This window comes from Telopea speciosissima, chromosome 4, assembly GCF_018873765.1.
Source record: "Telopea speciosissima isolate NSW1024214 ecotype Mountain lineage chromosome 4, Tspe_v1, whole genome shotgun sequence".
Classification (NCBI taxonomy): Eukaryota; Viridiplantae; Streptophyta; class Magnoliopsida; order Proteales; family Proteaceae; genus Telopea; species Telopea speciosissima.
Window position 1 is genome coordinate 8,592,531 of NC_057919.1, and position 22,607 is coordinate 8,615,137.

A 22,607-nucleotide genomic window follows, 5' to 3' on the forward strand; every position below is an offset into this window, starting at 1 on the left:
AAAAGACTCAAAATTAGACTCCTACACTAAAAAGGAAAGGCACAACCCAATCCTTAACCTATTAGGCAACTTAAACTAACTAGGAAACTAAAATACTAAAAGAAATAGACTCAAAACATGGCTGGACTTATAGAGTCCTAATCCAGCCCAACTTACATCACATGACCACTTAACCAAGTCACATGATCACTTAAATTGAACCAATTTGATGCAACCAATTTGAACCGGTTCAATTAAAAAAACAAAAAAATAAACTAAGTATTGGGCTAATCCCGTATGCAACCTATGTACCCCTAGTTTAGGCTCATTAAAGTGGCCTAATACATAGAAAACCTTTGGGAACAAAGGCCCACCATGTATATAACCCAACCCTAGGCCTATTTATAAAGAAATAAGCCAATTTCTATGATGAACCTGCATCACCCCCACTTCTTGAAAAAGGAGTTGTTTAGAAGAGGTTTATTGAATTGACAGTTGGATACTTCAGGCTCAGTTTCGGTATGTTGAAAGTGACTTTTAGCATTGGACTTGTAGTTTGTACAAAATTTCCTCCTAGTTCTTTTCCACAAGGCGAGAGAGAGAGAGAAAGGCTCATAGAGGATTATTAGCTCCCTTTCCTGTTTTGCCTTGGATTTTGTGTTTTTGCTAGAGGTGTTTCGATACACACTAATATCTTTTGCGAGGAAGTTCCAGAGTTAAAAGTTAATCATTTTAGAAGCCTTTTCTTTTGGCCTCCTTTTTGCTGGCATGGAGAGAAAAAGGGGGGGGGGTTCTTGCTCTTTGGGTACCATGTCTGTGTTGATATAGAGCAGATTGTTTGTTGTGAGATTCTTATGTCTCGTTTTCTCTTAGATCTCCAATCTAGTCCTTGCTTCCTTTTGTGTTGCTCAGGGATTACAGTCCCCTCTTTCCTAATTCCTCTTATATATTTTCCTGCCTTTCATTGGTGCACTTGAAGTTACCGATGCACAACAAGCCTCCTGCTGTATTCCGTAGTTACGATTATAATTTTCCATGGATAAGTGGTGAGAAACACATGCTTGGACTAGGGTTGACGTTAAATATGGCTTTGAATAAAGTTAAATGGCAAAACAGGATCCGTGTAACCAGCCCCATTTAGTTGGGATAAGGCTTAGTTGACTTGATGGATAATATTATGGATGATATTGTTATTTCATTTTGAATACTCATTCTCTTTTTCACCGTTATATTTTGAAATATTTTATCAGTACAGAATTGGCCTGCATTCTGAAACACCTAGACAACTTTGGTTTTAAGGTTGGGTTGTTCACTTGTTATGCATGTCCACAGGGCTCTATGTTGGACCGTGCCATTCCTACTGTGGGAAAAATTTTATTTAGGGAATTAATAATCCCAGTATGGTTGCTTCCCATAAGAATCTAGTGAATTTGAAATTCACAATTGCTGATGAGGATAACAGCGCATCTCAATCTCTTTCTCCTAGCTTCCTCCACGCCCACATGGGCGGCACTAGTTTCTGGTGCCCTTGTGCTTGTCACTGTTTCACTTTCAATGTACCTCATATTCGAGCACCTTTCGGCATATAAGAATCCTGAGGTATTGCTTCAACGTTCTTCATAAGTTTATCTTGAGCTATGCACAGATCCTTTAATTACTTGTCTAATTTATGTTACTGGCTAACAGTTTTTTGCTCTTTGCGTAACAGGAGCAGAAGTTTCTGATTGGTGTTATCTTAATGGTCCCTTGCTACTCCATTGAATCAGTAAGCTTTTCCTAATTGAGAACATATGAAGTCTGTCAAAATTTCATGTAAATACTGAGAATATATGTTCTTGTTGAGTGCACTGTTTCCTAGATGTAGCTTCTCCTCTTTTGAACAATATATGGCCTGACTCATCTACTATCATGTATTCAGCTCATTAGACTTCTTACTTGAATATAAATTCGCTTATATTCTTTCTGGAATAAGTATGCTCGACAAGCAAGTATTGTTTTATGTTCTAATGGGTCAGATTGTTGTTTTATGAGGGCTTATGCAAGGTCGCGGCATATTCTTTTTTTTATTATTATTTTTAGATATTTGGTTTGTTGCTTCCATATTTTTTATTTACTCGTATGGAAAATGTTTGCAAAATCAGTAACATTGTTTGATCTGGATCTTGATTTTCTCAACTTGGAATACACATTAATTAACTTTTAATTTTCATAAGAAGATTTTACTATACAGTAGTTACTTGCAAGTTGCAAGCATTATTTATCATGTATAATGTTTGAAATCTATCCTTTCATTTGGCTGCTATCATCTGCATCTGTCCAGACACATGATGTTGCCTGACATGATTATTCACTTCTGCAGTTTGTGTCATTGGTGAACCCTTCAATTAGTGTCGATTGTGGAGTCCTACGTGATAGCTATGAGGCTTTCGCCATGTATTGTTTTGGAAGATACCTTGTGGCATGCTTGGGTATGTCTCTATCTAGTGAATTGTTGAAACTTGGTGTTTATCTTCCTCAGTTCTGCTGCATTCATGTGATTCATTCTCATTGAACTTTTATCATTGAATTCATACCTTCTTGTTGGTATCCTTCCATAATTTTGATAGATCCGCAATTTTAGTTGCTGTAGATATCCTTATATTTTCTTCTTTTCTTTACATGCAAGAAATCTAGGATCCTGGGCAGCCCTCTCAAATTTTATTAATTGTAAAGGAAAAAACCAATAGTTAGAGGGGGATATTCCACCTTACCTCTAACCCAACACACTAAATAAGAACACTCAAACTCTCAATCACTAATATCAGAAACTGCAATTTCGGAACTCGAAAATGACCAAGGCCTAAATGGTATTCCAAAACACTGCCTACAGTCAACAACAACAACTCAGCCTTATCCCAACTAAATGGGGTTGGCTACATGGATCCTTGCAAAGACAAAAACACTTTAACATAATAGTAAAAGGAAAGAGCACAGCAACAATGACAAAAACTCAGAAATCTCCCACCTAAATGGGATCGGCTACATGGATCGTTGACCTCCAATGAGCTCTATTCGTGGCCATACTTGGGACAAGGCCCAAACTATGCATGTCTTTCCTCGCTACTTCTCCTAGGGTCATTTTAGGCCTGCCCCTCGCTCTTTTAGATCCTTCAATCTGAATCAAGTCACTCCTCCGAACTGGAGCATCCCAAGGCCTCCCTTGAACATGACCAGGCCACCTCAAACGACTCTCTCGTAGTTTCTCATTTATAGGGGCTACTCCCAACTCAGCTCTAATATGGTCATTCCTAACTTTGTCCTTCCTAGTCTTGCCACAGATCCTTCTCAGCTCCCTTATTTCCGCCACACTTAATTTGTCTACATGCCGCTTCATAATTGCTCAACATTCCGCACCATACATCATAACTGGTCGTATGTTAGTCCTATAAAATTTTCCTTTGAGGTTTAAAGGAATATGCCGATCACACAATATGCCGGTTGCACCTCTCCACTTCATCCATCCTATTTTAATTCTTTGGGAAACATCATCCTCTATATCTCCTTCTTTATTTATGATAGAGCCCAAATATCTAAAATAATCACTATGAGGTATCTCTTTATCATCAATATTGACCACCTCATTAACCGTCATAGTGTGGCTAAAGTTGAACACCATATACTCTGTCTTTGTTCTACTTATCTTTGACCTTTTGATTCCAAGGTAGATCTCCATAACTCCAACTTGACGTTAATCCCTGCTTTTGTCTCATCCACCAACACAATATCACTAGCAAAAAGCATACACCAAGGAATCTCATCTTGTACAACCATGTGATTAGAATCTAGTGAAACTTTTTATTTTGCTGGAAGGTGACTGTTATGTGTTGATGCACATTGTTGTGGCTCTTGCTTAACAGCTCGAGCTTTTGGGATAAGCGGTTGTAACATGGTATCAGAGCCAAGAGGTCGGTGTTCAATCTCTAGTAAGTGCGAGGGGTTTGAGTTACGCCCCTACACATTGGTTGTGCCCCCTTGGTCCCACAAGATGGTGTCACGTGCAGAGCTGTGTGTGTGGGCCTGCACGTGCTGGGGGTGTTATGTGTTGATATACATTGTTGTGGCCCTTGCTTAACAGCTTGAGCTTTTGGGATAAGCGGTTGCAACTGTGACATGCACTTGAGTTTTTTTATCATATACAGGTCAAAATCAGCTATAGGTTTTGACAAATTCTGGTTCATTTTGGTTTGTACTTTTACCATGTGTTATTGCCAAATTTCAATATATTTAATAAATTTTGACCGAAGGCCCATAATTCAACTTGAATTAAACAAAGATATTATTTTGTCCTTTTTTGTCCCTAATAAAAGTGAGAAACCTAATTTTTCACTGAACTCAACATCTATGTTGTTTTTTTTTTCTTCAATTAATAAAGTATTGATTTTACAATTTAATCATAGAAGTGACCTAATAAATATATGGAAAAAAACTGTCCGAGAGTGTATGTCCTGCGCCCAGACACAGAGAGGGGGCGAAATGACTGCCCCGCCCTCCATGAAATATGGAAATGCCGCCCAGACAAATACTTCTGCGCTGGTGCAGGGGCCATGCTCCCAGACAGAGAACACCTTCCCCAAATATATAGCAACTATATATTACAGCATAGAGCTTTGGTTTCCTGCTCAGAAGACATAGGAAGGCCTTCCACTGCAGCCCTAATATCTTCCTTGTGACAGATCAGGTTGGGCCAGTTTTGAGGGCAGGTGCGGCCCAGGGTCCCTGCTTGCTTGTCAAGTTTCAGACCTAATGGAGTTGACTCTTCTATGAAACAATGCTGTAAAAGTCCATTAAAAAAATTAAGCTTTTGAATATTTGTTCACAAAGTGGCCAGACATTACCTTAACTCTAAGGCGAAAGTGATTTGGAGGATGATCCCTTGTGCTATATGCTGGATCATTTGAAAGGAAAGAAATAGAAGCGTTTTTTATGATAAGGAACAGGATAAATCAAATTGTTACTTGAAGTTCTCCAAATATTGATGGAATGGGCTTGTTCTACAACGAAATTCTTTGGTATCTGTCCTCAAGATCTTGGCTCTGGTTGGCAAACCATATTGGAGTTGTGACATGTTTCTGCCGAGATACTTTCTTTTTTCAATGTTTTGTATATGTTGCACAGCAGCTGATACTCAAAAGCACATATCATGTAATTCTTTTGCTTCTCTTTAATTAAATATTTTTGTTGTCGCGAATAAAAAAAAAAGTTGAAACTTTTGGAAATTTGTTGAGAACAAATAGACAGTTAAAATAGAAGAGAAAAATGCCAATACATAGCAGGTGTATGATTGACTTTGGGTCTAAATTTATTTTTGGGTGAATAAAAATTATATTACCAAAACCCCAAGAAGGTTGGGGGGGGGGAATATACAAGAGGGAGAGAACAGAAAGGGGGGAGGACAAAGCAGGGCCACGCCCTAGGGGGGAGGGGAGCTGCAACAAGGAAGCGGGTAAACCCTAGCAAACAACAATGTGCCTGTTCCTAGGGGAGTCACGAACCAGGGGGGAGAGATTATAAATGGAGCTTGGAGCTGACATCAAAATAGATGACCTTCCAAATCATGTCGAGAGAACGAGAGTTGGAGGTCCATCTACGGAGATTTTACTCCATCCATAGGTGATAGATAGAAGTGCCGAAAACAAGCTTCCCTGCAATGTCACATATAGAGCTTCCCAAGAAGGTCATGCCTAACCAAAGTCATTCCCTAGAAAAAGCTAAGGGTCTTCTGGGGCGGGGCCAACAGCTGGCTAAGGTTTTTTTCCAAATAGAAACGGAGAAGGGACAAGAGAAAAAAAGGTGGTCAATATCCTCCAGACCATTCCAGCAAAGAACACAGGCGGGGGGGGGACATGCATATGTCTGTGGATGAGGAAGGATTGGATGGGGAGGCAATGGGATAGGACTCTCTAGACCGTGAAACTATGGCGGGGGATGTGACCTTGAACCAGACGAGCTTGCGCCAAAGGGTAGGGGGCTCTAGATCGGACGAAGTCCCAAGTAGAGGACGAGCTAAAGAGGCCATTTGAGGAGGGAGATCAGGACACACAGTCAGAGGGGGGAAGGGGGCCAGCCGGGAGAGGGGGAAAGGAAGACCAAATAGGGGTGAGGGCTGGATGGATGGGAAGGGAAGGGGACCAGGAACCATGGAAGATGATGGAGGCCATGGTGGAGTATTTGTTGATACCGGAAAATAGACCACACGAGCACCAACCACAAAGAAGAGAACACCCAGGGGGGTGCCAGTGATCAAGCCAAAGATAGTTGGAAGCTCGATTGGCTATCCTCGAGGAGATGGCTGGTGATGGAACAGAGAAGAAGGATTTTGCACCAGACTCAGGAAGCATTGAAGGGTAGGGGAACCGTCCAAAGGGAGTCATTTTTGAGGGGGTTCGAGTATATCCACTTGACCCAAATGCGATCATGGTTGGACACAATTTTCCAAATCAGTTTGGCTCTAAAATTTGAATACTAATGAATTGAGACTATATACAATTTATCCAATGTTGGAGTTGGCACTTCGCCTTTCCACATGGAAAATAGATGGTAATTTTTCCCTTTTATATGGTCAACAACTGCTTTGTTTTTATTTTATTTTAGCATTTTTTTGATAAAGAATTGAAAATTTATTTCTGAAATAAGATAATCTTGCCACATGTTAGATTGCCAATAAACTTTACATGTATCTCTTCTTATAATGTTGACATCATATACTGTATTTTGTGCCATTTATTGCAAATTTTTAATAGAGAAAATTACTTGGACACCCCCTGTACTATGGCCATTTTGCTTACGATTACCAACGTTTGAAACAATTACTCGACACCCCGCGAAACCTGACGGTGTTAGTCTGCTGTTAGTGTTTAAATGGAAATGTCCATTTTACCCTTATGAGTTATTTAACTTAAACTTATGAAGTTAAATGACCAACTTACCCTCCTTCTCCTTCTTTCTTCTTTAACTTTTTCTTCTTCTTTTTCCTGCAACTACAGTTCAGCTGCAGAGGGAGGACCGAACCTCACCACCGGCACCATCAACGCATGATGGGTACATCGGGAGGGATTCTCGGTTTCTCGCCCTCTCTGCTCTTCTTCTTCTTCTTCTCTTTTTTTTTTTTTTCTTTCAATCGGTGGAAGGCGGATTCCACCACTCATTATACAGCTCTCTAACCTCTTTCGCTCTAATCATGAGTTTCCTATAACTTATATAAGTAAATCAACCTGTAATTACAGAAGCAAACCATTTTGCTCAACTGAAGCTCAATAATGATGTTTTTTTTCTACAACTATTTGACCTGATTTTCTATATATTGGAAGTAACATTAATTTTAATCTACACAAGGGCGAATTGATTGTTTCCAAATTTAAATTCAGAATCACTATTGATCAATCGGCCATGAAAGAGATTTATTACGGTTTAAATCTGAAATCGATTAAGGGTTTTGGGTTTTTTTATTTGAAATTTATTTAAGAAAAGAGATTTTTTTCTGAAATCGATTAGGGTTTGAATCTGAAATTGGGTTGTAGGAAGAAGAAGAAGGGGGAAGAGGGTAAAAGGGTCACTTCACTACCCTTTAAGGGTAGTTTAGGCATTACAAAAAATTTAACTGATGACATCATCACTAAACTAATGGACAGGACTTGAAAGAAATGGTAAACTGCAGGGGGTGTTCAAGTAATTGTTTCAAACGTTGGGGAGACTAAGTAATTAGGCCATGGTACAGGGGGTGTCCAAGTAATTTTCTCTTTTTAATATTATTGACAAACGAGTATGGTAGATAATTAAACTAGATAAAAAAATCGTAAAACCATTTTGGATGGTTCTGTTATGCATCTAACTATTTTATTTATTTATGCTTAAAATAGAAACCCTAAAGTTTCAGAGCAGAATTTTAAGTAAATACATGAGTATAGATTTTTTTCCAAAAAATAAAGTCTTAAGTATAGATTTTGTACAGATATTATTGACGAAGGTGAAATCTATCTATATAGTGAAATTTAACTCGAGTAAATGTATCCTTGATATAGGATGATCATAAATATGTTTTTTCTGTGAAATTAGAAAATGCACTTTTTTGTTTCTAAATTTTAGAAACAATGCAAGAGAAAAAGTAGAGAAAGTCATGATTCTATCCTATCATCCTCAGTTTCTTATCATTTCCCCAACTCTTGGGTATGAGTGTTTGATCTAAATACTTGAAACTATTTATTAGTTCTTCTGCAAGATGTTGTTTGTTCCATCTTGTCTACATTTTTAATATTAGACCAGCTTCAATTCAAAGAGGAAATCACAGTTTCTGTGGTTTCTAGGATTTAAGAGCAGGTCCTTATAGCAACATGCACCATTGCTGAATAGTGGAAATCATGTCTACTTGCTTTTACTTTTTATTCTATTCCATATCCTCCTCTCTCATTTGCTTCATTTTTATTTTATTCTGATTCATCTCTTCTTTATTAGGTGTGATTTTTAAAGTAATTTCAATCTTTGATTTATATTTTCAAATTTTGTTGGTTTCTTCCATGTCTATGCACATTAATGTAATGGTATAAGAGGGTGGCAATTTTGAGTCAGGCCTGCCTGAACCTTTGACATCTAATAAATGGACCATTCTTGGGCTGTGGCATGGGTTCCTTACCTGATGAGGTAGTATACCACTATACCCCTTGAGGCCTTGCCCACACAAGGCCATCTGAAGCCACCTTTTTTCTCTTGATGGATAACTGAAACCACCAGATTGCCCAAATCAGCAGCATCCATTCTTTCGTAGTCTTGTCTGGCAATTAACATGTTTTTATTGTAATGTGCTGGCTTCAGCTTGCTATCCCTTTTCCATTTTATAATTGGGTAGGTTTGGGCTTGGGCAAGTAGCCTGAGAACAGCATAGCTTAATCTTCCTGAACCCACCCTTCAAAGACGAACGCAGAAAACCTTCTCTTTTTTCATTTTTGAAGAATCATATACGGTGAATATGAACATAGAAATCTTTCTTCCCCAACCTGATTATTTTCTATTATTGATTAGATGATGACCCCCTCACTAACAAGTTAAATAATAAGTGCAAAGGCCCTCCAAAAGAAAGGCAAGAGGAGGTCAAGGGCAAGTCCACCCAAATAGAAAGTTTTTGATCTGATTACTTGATAAACTTTGATCAAATATATAGATCTTATATTTATGTCTAATTTCACATTTCAATTATTTTTTGATGAGACATTTACTGATATAATTTGGTAATTGGCTTTGACTTCCTGTCTGACTGTGTTGGTCCAACACTCCAACATGAGCTGATCATTTGTTTTTAGGGAAAATTACACTGCCACCCCCTGAGGTTTGTACTAAATACAGAGTGACCCCCTGTGTTTCTAAATTATACCGCCGCACCCCCTGAATTCCCACTCCATTAGTTAGGTGTTACGGTGTTGGTTAAGTTTTCCCTCAAATGACTAATATACCCCTTTTAGGGTGTCAGCTTACCATTTTGCCCATAAAGCATCCCTAACTTCACACCCCCCTTCCCCAGTTACTCGAATTAGAAAGAGGGTTTAGGGTTCGAAGGAAGAGAATCGTTGCAGAGACACTGATGCTTCATCAACTTTGTCTGGAAATTTATGCTTTGCATATCATCACCATTGAATCCAAAAATGGCTCATCGATTGGTTTCTCACAGTGTTCATAAGATACCCAAATCAATCTTCCGTTTAGCTTTTTTGGTCGATCTGGGTATTAACAGATTATCAAGCTGTAATCTTTCTTCTTATCATTCTACTACTGCATCTATTGATCAGATGAAAGTGTTGGATCACTTGAATCATAAAGACTGGTTAGCACCCAATGAAGTTTTAAAAATTTTCAAGCCCCTTAGAGATTCTGAATTGGTTCTTAATATCTTGGAAAGAGTGTCTAAACGTAAGGATTACAAGTCCAATGAAGCACTTTTCACCCTTGTGATTGAGAGGCTCGCCCAAGCCAAGAAATTTGATGCCATCGAAGACGTATTGAAGAGGATTAAAAGTGAAAGGGGAGAGAAGTTCTGAAACATGCCCAAACCAACACTGTATAGGTATCACACACTCTGTCTTGTGAATCTTGTGCTAAGCCTCTCATTCATCGTCTCTGCAAGTTCTCCTCCTCAGTTCAGAGAAGCCCCAGAGTTCTACAATTCCCCAGAATGCCCCCAGAGCAGCGACTACAGGGAAGGATCAGACGTGTGCTCCGATCTGACCATCCACATGGCAATGACGCTTGAGACAGCTTGCCTGAGAGGATCCATGGCTGCAATTTTATCGGTACTCCAACACTCTTCTTGCCCTTAGAACGTAGCTTTCCATTTCGTGGCCTCTGCCTCCGCCGACACCGGCCATCTGCGCAGCACCATATCCAACTCCTTTCCATACCTGAGATTCCAAGTGTACCGCTACGATGATTCCGTCGTGGCCGGCCTAATCTCCACTTCCATTCGTGCTGCACTTGACTGCCCACTCAACTACGCTCTTAACTACCTTGCTAATCTCTTCCCTCTCTGCAACGATTCTAACCCTAAACCCTCTTTCTGATTCGAGTAACAGGGGAAGGGGGGTGTGAAGTTAGGGATGCCCTATGGGCAAAATGGTAAGCTCACACCCTGAAAGGGGTATATTGGTCATTTGAGGGCAAACTTACCCAACACCGTAACACCTAACTAACGGAGTGGGAACTTAGGGGGTGCGGCTGTATAATTTAGAAACACAGGGGGTCGCTTTGTATTTAGTACAAACCTCAGGGGGTGGCAGTGTAATTTTCCCTTGTATTTACTATTGTTCAGCTTTCAAAACATAGGTATACATTCGTACAATGTGCAGTTTAATCTGGTGACAACCTTCCCTCATTCTCTTGGTTTAGAAGATGACACATTGCTTTCAGAAATCAAATTTCTCCTCTTTGAAACTTTTATTTTATTTTTAATGGCTCTATGTAGTTGCCTTCTGTACCTGCCAAAGTGGTTCGAGTTAAGAGAGTTGGGTTTCCTGTGATCTTACTGTTCCTAAACATATGGATGTAAATTGTTGGAAGCCAGAAGCATGTGGAGAAGTCTTATGTGCACATCTTCATACAAACATATATATGTTTTTTGTGCATGTATAGTATATGCCTGCTCATCTATAAAAATTTTCATAGCCATGGGTTTGAACTGGGCAGGAGGACTGGAACTAGGAATCTAAATCTTGGCTGATTTTTATGCGTCTCAGTTGCTTTAGCATTATAATTTCTTCCCCACTATGATGATTGAGAGAACTGAGGGTCAGACAGGCCACCCTGATCCAAATTTTGGACCTTGACATGCAGAAAAGGATTACTTGCATGCTAGATATATGCAGAAAGCCTAGTCACAAATGCCCATCCACATACTGGTAACAAATGTGCCCAAACTGCTTCCAATAATCGTGACTTTAATCTCATCTCTTAGCTTATGCTTGGGCTCCTCAAATGATTTTATTACCCCTTTTATCTGTTGTGCTATCCACCTTGAGAAGTTACGATAAGGAAAACCTGTGCTTTTTCCATGAAAATCTGCAACGTATTAAAACAAAAGGCCTGTATCATGTATAGTAACTATGGAGGGTTATATGACAAATGATGAACATATAGCAGCACTGCAATTGCTTTTCTAGGTTTGTAAAATGTCGATATCGATGGTGAGTGTATATTCCACGGTTCTCTAGACAGAAGAAAGGATTGGTTTTCATTTCCTCAGCTCTATTTGCGTCATGGTAGAATTGTAGAACAGCACCTAATTTTCTCTTCTTTATTTGGGTTATATGATTTGCAGTAGTGTTATTGCCTTTACTAGGTTTTTTTTTCTTTCTTATTTACTAATTTTATTATCCTCATAGGTGGGGAAGAGAGGACAATTGAGTTTATGGAGCGGCAAGGACGGGCAGCTTCTAAAACACCCTTACTAGAAAATAGTTCTGAAAAGGGAACTGTAAAGCATCCTTTTCCAATGAACTATTTCTTAAAACCATGGAAACTTGGTCAATGGTTTTACCAGCTTATAAAGATTGGAATTGTTCAATATGTATGTTTGTTTTCTGGCAGACCCCATTTTTTTCATTCTTTTAATTTATATTTCAGTGGAGCAAATAATGCAGTGTTGTTAATATTTTTTTATTTTTCTTTTGTCAGATGATAATAAAAACTGTAAGTGCTATTTTAGCGGTTATCCTACAAGCCTTTGGTGTATACTGTGAAGGAGAGTTTAAATGGGGGTGCGGGTAAGTTATTGTCCATATCTACTACCTTAGAAGGATCTTCGTTGAGTATAAATTCATTCTGGCGTTGGGCAACTTTCCCGTTAGTGGGCTCTAGATAATATTCTCAATTTCATGAGCTGTTTTTCCCCTCCCTCCTCCATGATGCCCCATTTTAGAGGGTTTTGAGGTTGCTTATGTGCATCTTATCTGTACTGCCTTTTGTATTGTTTCTTACACCTAAGCAATCTAAGACTTCATGCATCCGTTAGATGAATCTGGTTAATGTTATGTGTCTTGTTTTGTTTGCCTGGAATGTGGTAAGATGTCAGTCAATACTGACATGCCTTTTTCGATAAATAAATTATGGTATGCTGTGCTTTGAAATTGGGTTGACAATTCTAATTCATCATTGTTAATCATTGAGAATCATCTATTTTTCATTTTCCAATCAGTAAAACTGAATTATTTGGCTGGAGCCTTTACATTTATGTGTACTTGTGCTAGTCTGAGGTGTTTGAAGCATGTAGATGCCTTTCCAAGTATGCTCGGAGCCTTGATTCTTATGAGTCTTAAGCTGTACCACCAAAATGGAAAGAAAATGTTACATGTGGTACAATAAAGGAATTAATTATATACAACTATTGCGCATTTTGATTGGACTAATTGCTCAGTCAGGACCTGCAAAATTGATGCGATGTTGTATGCATATGTTTTCAGTTTTAGATGTGATCTTCGAGGTACTACTGCTTGGACACTATGAAGAGGATTGGACGGTATAAAGCATAGTGTTTTGCTCCATGCTTAAAGTTTATATAAACTTGTTTCAGATTGAGTACATATAGTGACAAAGTAATGAAGAGCATTGGACACTATGCTTTACACCTAGAAGACCAATCCAATTTATTTGTGAGTATTATTTTCAACTAAATGGATCCATGTAGCCGAACCCATTTAGTTGGGATAAGGCTGTGGTTGTTGTTGTTGTATTATTTTCAGCATTGAGGATTATTGCAGCATCTATACCATGCTCTGATGCGAGTGTCCAAGAGGTTAATTACATGACTTGGTTTTTGATGCAGTTATAGGTAGGGTTAATTAGGGGTTACTTTGTAGTTTTCTTTATTCATGTTGGTAGAATTGTAGGAGACAAAGTTGAGTTACAATTTTGATCTGTTTCAGGATAAGATTAGGAATTTTTTTATCCTTTTATATACATGCATGTAGTGAACGATTAATAAGATTAGTTGAATTGAATGATAAATATTGGACGTACTGTTGCCATGGTGTGGCTGCTGGTCGGGTGACCATCTCTCTCTCTCTCTCTCTTTGTAGTTCAATTCCTTCCCTATCTGGTGAGTTTCTCTCTTTCCCAGTTCCCTTCCTTCCCCTTTTCCTGCTTCCTTGTTTCATTTTCCTTATTTCCTACCTGTTCTGGCCGGCAGTAGCAGCTCAACAGAACCGAATCATTCTCTCTCATATCATCTTCTTTCACTGTCCAATTTGAGGGGCTAAAATTAGTACCTTAGGGCGACCCCATCCTATCAAATTTGGCTCCTAGAGCTTGCTGGACTTGAGAGTTGCCAAATCCATTTTGAAATTGATCCCTGTTTTACCGCCATATCAGAGTTGCAGAAATTTTTCTTTGAAGTTTTGATCTTTGTTTGGAGTGTTTTTCAGTTGTAATCAGTAGGTTACTGTGTTGTCAAATCTCATTAACAATTTCAGTTGCCCCTGCTATTTCTTACCTTCCTTAATTGGGTTCTGAACTTCAAACTATTTACAGAATTGCCATTGTTTCCTTATATTCGAATTCTTATTGCTTTGGTGGGCCCACAACTACCTATAATCAGGGTTACTGAACCCTAGGTTGCGTCAGTTTTCTTCCACAGACCAGCAGACTAAGATTGTAATTTGGTAGCATTGTACAGGAAATTGTGTACTTCATTCACTTTTCTTAGGTCATAATTGTGTATGGCCAAAACTCTTTTTTTTAGCATGACTTTGGTGCTGTCTGAAAGTTGATTCAGTTTGTCAATTTGTGACAGGAATTCTAATTTAGGAAGTCGATTTAGATTAGGATTTAGAGTCTATGTTTTAAATTAGTATTCATATTTACTTAGCAAAGGGATTAAATACTCATGGCAGTGGCAAAATTTATAACGGAGTCAAATTAGAAATTCTAGTTTGAGTCAAAAAGTGAAATAGCATAAACTTTGTTAATTGTAAATTCTAATCAATAAATTAATGCATGGGAAGCCCTGAGGAGTTATAATAATGTAGTTAAAGCAAATAAATAAAATGTAACAGTTGATGACAAGATTCCAGCTGCTCCTGAGGTTGTTTCCATGATTGGCATTCAACTCATGTTTGATTTCCCATCAGCTAATTATGGTTTTACCTTATTATTTATCTGACTTGCTCATCCAGATGCAAAGATGCAAATAAACTGGAACTTACTCAAGTGAATAGGATCTCTGTACACGGGGGTGGATAAATGTCTGATAATATGAACAACATCACATCATTCTCCCATATGTGCTTGTACCTGTTGTTGCATAGAAATGACATATGTTGTTTCCACATTCAGTGGTGATGAAATGTTGTTCTCTGTCATTTATCTATGATTGACATAGCCTGCCTTTCCAATTTTTAGGTATCCATATATGGCAGTGGTTCTCAACTTCAGCCAGTCATGGGCTTTGTACTGTTTAGTTCAATTTTATACTGTTACAAAGGATGAATTGGAGCACATTAAACCATTGGCAAAGTTTCTTGTCTTCAAGTCAATTGTCTTTTTGACTTGGTGGCAAGGTGTGGCAATTGCACTCTTCTATGCCATAGGTTTGTTCAAAAGTCCAATAGCTCAAGGCTTGGAGTTCAAATCAAGTGTTCAGGACTTCATCATTTGTATAGAGGTACTCTTTCTCTCTCTCTCTCACTCTTGTACACAGGCATACATGTGTGGTCTCACACAAACAGTTATTCCTTGGATCTCTTCTTTTATTCTTTTGTAGTTCTATTATGATTTCCATTGCTTATGAATTTTAATTGCTTGTCTTCCAATTCTGAATGGCTTACCTGAAGGATCATTGCTATAACTGTGCTCTCTGGGATTTACAGGGCTGAAGTCAAAACCAGTAGTCCATGCAGTTAATGGAGGAATATTTTCAGTTTTTTGTTTATCTGTTACCACAAGATCTTTGGTTACTTCATAACTGATCATATTCATATTGCTCATTCGATTTTCTTCCTCAGTTCCACCCATCTTCCTTTGTCTCATCCACCATTTGTGCTTGTGTATGTGCTTGGTGGGACTTTCCTCTCTTCTGCTTTTGTACCTTGCAATCTGATGGTCCCCGTACGTCACTTAGAGGGGGTAGGATAGCAATCACACGACTTACAGAGTTACAGTAAAACAAATTGGTTGGCACTAACCTTTTTAACCAATCACTCACATAGTTGTATGCAACACCTTGCCTCTCAACTACATGCATTCACAAACATGTAGCAAGGTCTACCTGGTGTGCATACTCATCCTGCATCAAACATACTCCAAATATATCCATACAATCACACCATAGGATACAGATATTTTTTACGTGGTTTGGCAATGTGCTTACGTCTATGGAGCAATACCCTAAAAGGGCTTCGTATATTGCTCAATACACTACCACTATTTTGATTACTACTACGACCCAGGAGCACCTACCCCTGTTACAATCTTTTGCACCCACAAAAGAAAAAGGGCTACAATCCTGATATTTTTTACGTGGTTTGGCAATGTGCTGACGTCTATGGAGCAATACCCTAAAAGGGCTTCATATATTGCTCAATACACTACCACTATTTTGATTACTACTACGACCCAGGAGCACCTACCCCTGTTACAATCTTTTGCACCCACAAAAGAAAAAGGGCTACAATCCTGAAAGCTATCAAGCACCACCCACTTGATAGTTATTACAAGAATAACCAGAGTAATTCCCCACACTTATTACATTCAATGAACTAGGAATATTCAATCATCAAATCCTAGAACAAAATAAAAGGGTTTGCATAATCACAAGTTACTTCATCTTAAGTAAATCCTAACTGAGAAGAACTTGTTGGCCTTGTTCTCCTCCCAGATTCACCTTCTTGCAGTGTCAGCCGGTGAAATCTCGCTCTTCCCAAAATTCTCAAGAGACACATGGGCTTCAATCAATCACTATTGTAGTAAATTCTTCTCCCTGCTGCCTTTGGGGACTCTTTGGTAAACATGCAGAATCTTCATACATGGTGGCTTATAAACTCAGGATAGAATGATTTTGTGGGCTACTTGATGGGTTTCTAAATGCAGGACAGGATTAGCAACTGATGAAACAGAGGTTGAAATAGGAAACGGAATCAGCAGTGAAAGAAAGTAGTAATCATTAACAACCAGAAAATAGTTACTAATGGAAATAGAAACTGAGACCAGGGGGATCTGATTAGAAACTGAAGTAAAGCAGTCACAGCATAACAGTACAAAGAAACTAGCATTCGCAGGTCAAAGAAAGGTTCAGGAAACTGATATCAAATAGAGCAGATTAGCAAGCAGCTTTCAGCGATCAATGGTTGAGTTGAAACAGCATTGATTGATCCCTGAAACTTAAGAACAACTATTCAGACGTTAATGATGTTCTGGATATGGACAGAACTGAAAGCAAAGGCAATAACATAGAACAAAAGATGAACAGATTATGAATGGAATCTAGAATCACTTGACAATTTTGAATCATTAGACAAACAGAATTCAGAGGAGGATAAAATTTGCAGCTGCAGGATTGGGAGAACAGGAAAGTAAACTCAGTTGAATGGAGAAGAAAAGAAGAAAGGGAAAAGAAAAGATAAAAAATAAAAAAAAAAAGGGATATGACTTCGGAATCACCACAGTAGGGGCTGGAACTGAATCCCCACAGAACAATGGGGCAAAATCCATCTTCATTCACTCATAAAATCATTCTAGGCTATGAGAACCTTACATGCTTATATAATGTTACCGTCAAGGTTCTAAATCTCGGTGCCGAGGTTGGTTTTGACCAGTCAGGAAAGCGAGATTGCCCAGGTTTTGACCAAAAAACCAGGTCGAAACCTGGTATTTTCGGGGCAAAACTCGACATGTCATGTGATGCAGGGGCATCCGGCTGTTACGGCCACACCAAGAAAAGAAAGAAAAGAGAAAAAAGGGCTAAGAAGAAGTGCAGCCGCCAGCCCAATGCCTAGCCTTGCGTGCTTTTTGGGAAGTGGGGTCCACATGGCAACAGCTTCAACAAATTCTGTTATGTCCTTAGAAAGTAGTTATGAAGTCCTTGTTAGTTTTCAAAGAGTCTTTTCATATTTCCTAGGCCTATTTAAGAGTCCTTTAGAATTTCTTAGTGTGTCTTTTGGACTTCCAAGAGTTAGTTAATTTTTGAATTATGTTTTCTATGTATAGAGGGTGTGGTTCAATGTTTTGGGTTTAGTTTTCTATGTCTTGGGGGCAGATTTCTATGTTTAGGATTTGTTATCTATGTATGGGGAATTCCAAAGGAGTTTTGGGATTCTAAGAGTCTCTTTAATGATATTGTGTTGTATTCAAGATTTCTATCTCTATATAATGCAAATCCTGGCTGCTCTCAAAAGGCAACCATGAATTGAAAACAAATTGCTCTCTTTGAGAACTTTTGCTTGTGAGACTCAAGTGGGATCAAGGTAGGACTCCTTCGATCGTGACCTCGGTGGGACTTCGACGGTTGAGCAACTTGTGGGACTTTAGGCTGCCACCTATACATCTTCATCTTCAACTATCATCATCCTCATCATCTCCATCATCCATTCCCTGCAGCCACCCTCCATCAGCCTCCATCATACCAGCTCATAACCCACTCAAACCAGATTCAGATCAGAACCCTCTTCCTGATTCGATCTTTGCTTGCTTACCCTCTCGGGTTTGCATCATCATGTGCTGTCAAAACTAGTCAAAACTACAGAAACTGGTCGAAAATTGTCTAAACTACCAAAACCACTCGAACCTTGGCTGGTCAAAATTGGTCGAAACTTGGTATTTTTTGGTCGAAACTACCGAAATATGCGAAACCAGGTTGAAACTTGACTTGTACCACCTAGTCATTGGTTTCAACCGAGTTCATGAACCATGCTTACCGTAAACTAAAAAAAAACAGAAATAGAAAGTACTAGAAGTTATTGAATCAGCTCTTAATAATATTAAAAGTGTACCTCAATGCAATGACAAATGTAATCATTGTCCAGGAGAATTTTCCAAGGAGTGGACACGGACATCCTTAATGAATCAGCTCTTATTTCATCTTTTAAGAACTTATCGTAGAGTGTGGTATCTTTTGTTATTATGCACAATGTGTCATGCTAAAGTTGAAATATGGGTCTTCTCGGTCATGTCTCATATTTCATAGGCAATTTGTGTAATTATGCTACTTTTCATCAACTCACTTGTTACCTATGTGAATATTTCTGTCTAGAATCTTAATACTGCATGTCTAAGGAGAAAAATTATTTTTCTTTCATCTTGTAAGTGGAGATTTTAAAATCAAAATGGCTGTTAGTCAGAAGGAAATGTAGGATGCATGTTAGAACTGGGGTGATCTGCACAAAGCACCTTATACACTCAAATCTAGAGGGTCATCTATTGTATGAATGTGTCAAAATTATCCATTTTATTCCTCCACAAGCCAAGAAAGTGAGGGAGTAATCTGGGGGAGCAATTCTGGATAAGACAATAGAAGAACTAAGTCTAAAAGTGCAGTTAGATGAGAAACATGGTTGATTGGTTAACATCTTCAATCGGAAGTTCTCGCATTTATGCATCTAGAATTTATCCATGCTGTGACCCTAATACGCTATAACGAAGTTTAACAGGTATACATGTTCTTCCAGCACAGATGACAATTGCTTCTATTGTTCACCTCTATGTCTTCCCAGCCACGCCTTATGTGCTTATGGGAGATCGGATTGAGGGAATCGTTTCAGTTCTTGGAGACTATGCATCAGTGGACCCTCTTGATCCTGATGAGATCAGGGACAGTGAGCGCCCCACGAAATTACGACTACCCCAGCCAGATCCTGATGTCAAGAGTGGAATGACTATCAGAGAAAGCGTTCGGGATGTTGTCATTGGGGGTGGTGGATATGTAAGTTTTCTTGGTCATTCATATTTTTATCTTTTGACTGAGTGAATTACCTTACTAAGATAGCTATGAAAAGAATTACATCTTTAAATTTAAGCTATCCATTGATCAACTAAAAATTATTTTTTTATGGTAGCAGTACACTACTACACTTTATACATTGAATAGTTGCAAATTGTCTGACTCAGACACCTGTGTGGTTGTTACCCATGGAAAGTGGTGAGAGATCCGTGTAGCTTTTGGAAGATATTTTCTTTGAGTAACACATACATGCTTAAGTAAAGCAAAAGTGTATAATTACTATGGTAGCAGACAAAACAATGGGGAAATAAATAAATTTCTTCCTAATAATCTTCAATGCGTCTGAAACTTCTGTGCACTATTGATAGGAAAAACTAATTATAATTTGGTGGGTCCACCAATCACACTGTGCTACCCAGGTGTCTACTTCAAAATTTACCTGATGTTCTATTCTCTGCATTTTATTGGGTGGTCTGTCATGGATGAAGACCTAGAGGGAGGAAAAGGAGGGGAAAGTACTAATAAGCCCATTTTTTGTATTTTTAGGACTTGTGAGTCTATAGCTAAATTTCTCAAGATCTTCCCAGGTCCCCCCTTCTCAAATTTATCAGACAGAAAGATCCCAACTAAGTTGGCCAATGCCATATCAAGTATGTTGCCACATTAGCAAGCATATGCTTCAGTGAAATTGAGGTAGGAGCAAGAAGGGAAAATTAAAAGTGGGGCACTAGGGCTCCTACATACCCACTATAATTGCCGTGTGGATGTTAGGTTTATGCCTATATTCACTGGACATGCTGTCATCATCATCATTTAACCATGTTTTAAATTCCATAGTCAATGTTTTTCATAATGCTGTAATAATCAAGGGGGACCATACATGGTCAGCCCAACGGTAGAGATGGACCACCAAATTTGACATTTAGCCTATCTAGGGAATTTATTATCTATCCAATAGTTAGAACACCAAATTATCCTGTCCATGTGACAACAAATTGAGGGTATGTTGGAAAAGAAGTGTTTTCCTACAATGGATGTGTGGGAACCCTTCTTTGTAAAGGTGGATGTGTGCCAATGTGGCATTGGTCACCTCCCTTTTTGTCTTTAATTTTGAGATTGGGGGAGGGGGGGGGGGGGGGGAGAGGACCTTCTTAGGATACTTTCAGGTGGACTGATCCATTAGTCAGTCACAACCAACTAACTTCTTTAGATCCATATCTGTAGCGTTGCATTTGTTTGACCATCCTTGGACTGCATGATGGAATGCTCTGGACTTCCTCGATAATATTATGTTCTTTTGGCCAGGAGTTGTTATAGGACATGCCAGAGGCTTATGCATGCTATGGATATCTGCAACATGCTGCCAAGCATTTTTGAATCTAGGTGTCCAGGAAATGCCTTGGCATTTTGGTTGACAGATAATGAATCTTAAAGTTGACCATGTGCCTGTATATGTGTGTGTCTATATATATTCTCATCTAACTGTTGAAGCCGCCTATGCTATGAGGTCTTGGTCAAAAAAGTTTGAAGGCAAGCAGTTTTAGATTTCAAAGTTTTGAAACAATAGTACAGCAGAAGCTTAATGTACTTTGTTTTTTTAAAAGCACTAGAAAAGCACACACAAAAAAAGGAGTCAATAAAATCAGTTGACTTTATGGAATTGAGGGTTGACGTTATCCCAGCCACCCACTAATGATATAAGTTTGTCAGAATTACAGTTTCTTGTTTCTTATGTAAATAAATAAAAAGTTTAGGTCAACTTATTGACACATCTGGTTTGCATGCCAAGAGTTTATCCACTTTACCTTTTAGATTTAAGTTGAAATATTATGTTTTCAATTGGCATTGAAACTGAAAGTTAGTTTTGGTCTTAGATTACTGGAATAGTCTAAAACCATTGAGTGTTAGTATAATATAGGTCAAAATCACCACATTATTTCTATTTCTGTTTTTGTCATGACCTAACCTCACCAGAATCCAAATTGATCCTTTTTTCTTTTCTTTTCTTTTTTGGCTGGAGGGGGGGGGGGGGTGGGGGGAGGTTCAGGGATTAACATCGCAGGACAGTTACATTCACTTGGTGCTGCATTGTTTGTCAGTTTAGCCTTGTACTTCATATCCTTCTTCTAGTGAAGAGATAGCTTAACAGGAATGTGAATTCTGCTTTACAGATTGTGAAGGACGTCAAGTTCACAGTAAACCAGGCTGTGGAGCCTGTGGAGAAGGGGATTACACGGTTCAATGAGAAACTGCACAAGTTCTCTCGTCACATAAAGAAACATGAAAAGGAGAAGAGAACTAAGGATGATAGTTGCATCGGCTCATCATCACCAACACGAAGAGTGATCCGTGGGATCGATGACCCTCTCCTAAATGGGAGTTTCAGTGATAGTGGTGTATCAAGATCAAAGAAACATCGTCGAAAAAAAGTATACAGCAGCAGTACTGAGAGTGGGGGAGAAAGTAGCAGTGATCTTAACTATGCGGGATTTCAAATCCGTGGGAACAGATGGGTTATCAAGGATTAGTTAGTAGGAGACGGTGATGTCAATCCATGAAATTTGGACAAGAATGCAGCCATGCACATAAGCAATTACAGGTGTAGGGCACATATCTGATCCTCGGGAAGAAGTATTACTGCCTGCCTCCCTCACCAAACTATTTATTCACTTTCTCTTGAGTGGATGATGAGAGTGAGGTCCATTTGAGCCATACCTGCTTCTTGCGGTGTTAAAAGTTGCCGGGATAAGTTTGCTGCAATGGGATGCATACATCGACTGTGACTCGTCTGGCTCCAGTCTTCATTAGTAAGCTGTAGGTGGTCTGTTCAAAGGGAGGGGGGTTATAGTCATGGTTCATATTGTTATTTTATATCACATGACTAATCCATATTTCTTAATTCTGGCTTTTAGAACATCCTTGCCCATCAGGATATCTTCATTGTCAACTGCTGTTTGACGGCCTCGAGAAGTACATCTAATGTTTTCACTCGCTATTCAGCATAGTCCAATTGGAAGCAAGCAGCAACATTGCCTGATTTATGTGGTTGTGGCTACCTCTTCTGCATTATTTCTTGTTTAATCATATGGTAAATATTGTCTCGCATTTTATATTTTCATTGCTACAAGGTGGTTAGTTGAGTGCAATATGATGGTCGTTCAACCCCAGGCTGCGGATGAGTTGAATC

At 38.8% G+C, this 22,607-nt stretch overlaps 1 protein-coding gene across 1 annotated transcript; it reads left to right on the forward strand.

The window, feature by feature from the left end:
- Positions 1–1,064: 1,064 nt before the first annotated feature.
- LOC122657906 (protein LAZ1-like) lies at positions 1,065–22,390 on the forward strand. Its single transcript, XM_043852706.1, has 8 exons — positions 1,065–1,578; positions 1,688–1,744; positions 2,339–2,447; positions 11,877–12,061; positions 12,169–12,257; positions 14,890–15,151; positions 19,154–19,402; positions 21,592–22,390. The coding sequence occupies exons 1-8, from the start codon at positions 1,429–1,431 to the stop codon at positions 21,946–21,948; spliced, it is 1,458 nt and encodes a 485-aa protein (XP_043708641.1). The 5' UTR covers positions 1,065–1,428; the 3' UTR covers positions 21,949–22,390.
- Positions 22,391–22,607: the final 217 nt, after the last annotated feature.

Bases quoted from the DNA above. Each gene is read 5' to 3' on its own strand.
- LOC122657906 (XM_043852706.1), top strand. From the start codon at position 1,429: ATGAGGATAACAGCGCATCTCAATCTCTTTCTCCTAGCTTCCTCCACG. The intron at 12,062-12,168 runs GTATGTTTGTTT...TTCTTTTGTCAG, and splicing joins AGATTGGAATTGTTCAATAT to ATGATAATAAAAACTGTAAG. The intron at 15,152-19,153 runs GTACTCTTTCTC...CTTCCAGCACAG, and splicing joins ACTTCATCATTTGTATAGAG to ATGACAATTGCTTCTATTGT.